The sequence below is a fragment of the Penaeus monodon genome, chromosome 20, assembly GCF_015228065.2.
Source record: "Penaeus monodon isolate SGIC_2016 chromosome 20, NSTDA_Pmon_1, whole genome shotgun sequence".
NCBI lineage: Eukaryota > Metazoa > Arthropoda > Malacostraca > Decapoda > Penaeidae > Penaeus > Penaeus monodon.
The window spans coordinates 35,627,162-35,628,599 of record NC_051405.1 but is presented as its reverse complement, the minus strand read 5'-3'; the positions used below and the strand labels follow the sequence as shown (position 1 = coordinate 35,628,599).

Here is a 1,438-nt window from a genome sequence, read left to right as displayed (position 1 = left end):
TTTACAAAGCACACACCTTCCTTCTCCTTTTGATCTTGGATGTTGTTGCTGTTGACGTGCCGCTCGTCCGTGAAGACCTCGTCCACGCTGCTGCTGGTAACCTCGTCCCGCATCGAGGAATCGCGAGACACGAGGGAGTCGCGAGAATCTCGGGAGCTTCTGAGGGTGAGAATGGGAGTGGCAGCAAAAAAGATTAATTCCTTTTCGAGCTGTATGTTTTCCTTTATAATATTAATGGCTTATATAGTCTTATTGAACTTATTAATATGCAAGAAACGACAAGAATGCAAGTCTTTCAAGTTCTGACAGAATCAGAATAAGGAACCACAAAAGCATACGACCATAATTTTAAACTGAAACGGCGAGAAAACCTACGGACTTCTACCTTCCCGTTACAGTTACTTTGCCGTGTCCTTTGAAGCAACCTATCACTCTCCACCCTCCAAGAAAAATTGCAGTTAAAGCCCTCTCAAGCGTAAATACTCATTGAATCGAGATAATAACGTGTTCCAAATAAAATGAACGCTGTAAAGAAATTGAATCTGTGGCAATGCCTTCTCGTGTAAACGTGGTCTACTTCCAACAGAATAATTCGTGCGCGGCATAGCAAATTCCACTTCTCCAAATTCAAAGGGGGCAGTGTGCAGTTCCATTACTGCACTGATTAGCTTATACATATAATTAATTACCCTCCTCCATACCTGATCGCCATTCAAGACGTCAGCTTCCTTAAATGAATTTCCACGTAGACACGATTATCAACACAAACAATTTACCGAAAGAATGTGATTAGAAAAAATAATCAAATAACGGTGATAATTAGATTTAAAAGAATATAGCAAGGGGAATCCCAATATCACTTCATTCATCGCAAAAGCTCTGACGTATTTAGCGGCGCTCTTGTCGACTGGCTCGTAATGAATTAATTTCTTTGATCATTCATCGGGTTCTCCAATCTCGTCCCGGCGGAAAATTCCTATAGTTTTTCCTTTCTCTTTCATTCTTTCTTTTTGGCACACGGGCCAGCAAATGTAAATGTAATCAGACTTTGAATTTTGTGTTTGTTACTCAAGCCCTTATCAAGTTTCCTGTCAAAGAAACGGAAATTAGATTCTAGAAAAATGCGAGTAATCCAGGTTCCATCAAAATTTTTAGTTGAAATAATCCCTAAGTTCACTGACCGCCTTCCAGTCCTGTCCCATTCCCGCCCGTCCATCCCCTCGGCTGCAGGAGCCAGAGCAGCCCTAAGGCCGCATCCTGCAGTAATTCCCGCATCCTCATCCCGCCCAGCGCCTCACCTGGAGTCCCTGGAGCCGCCAGGGTTTCTCCCGAGGCGAGGGTGGCGCTTGTCCTCGCTGCTCCTGGAGGCCTCCGACTCCCTCCTGGAGCGGAAGCCGTTGACGGTGGGCGAGGAGAGGCTGTGCTGGCCGAGGTTCCC

General features: G+C 45.1%; 1 protein-coding gene across 1 annotated transcript in view; it reads right to left on the bottom strand.

The window, feature by feature from the left end:
- Window positions 1-1,438, bottom strand: part of LOC119586068 (double C2-like domain-containing protein beta) — a gene marked incomplete at its 5' end in the record, with an annotated part of 20,822 nt that extends 19,384 nt beyond the window's left edge. The window contains 2 exon segments of the mRNA XM_037934768.1: window positions 17-159; window positions 1,299-1,438. Of these exon segments, the coding sequence (XP_037790696.1) occupies window positions 17-113 (97 nt within the window).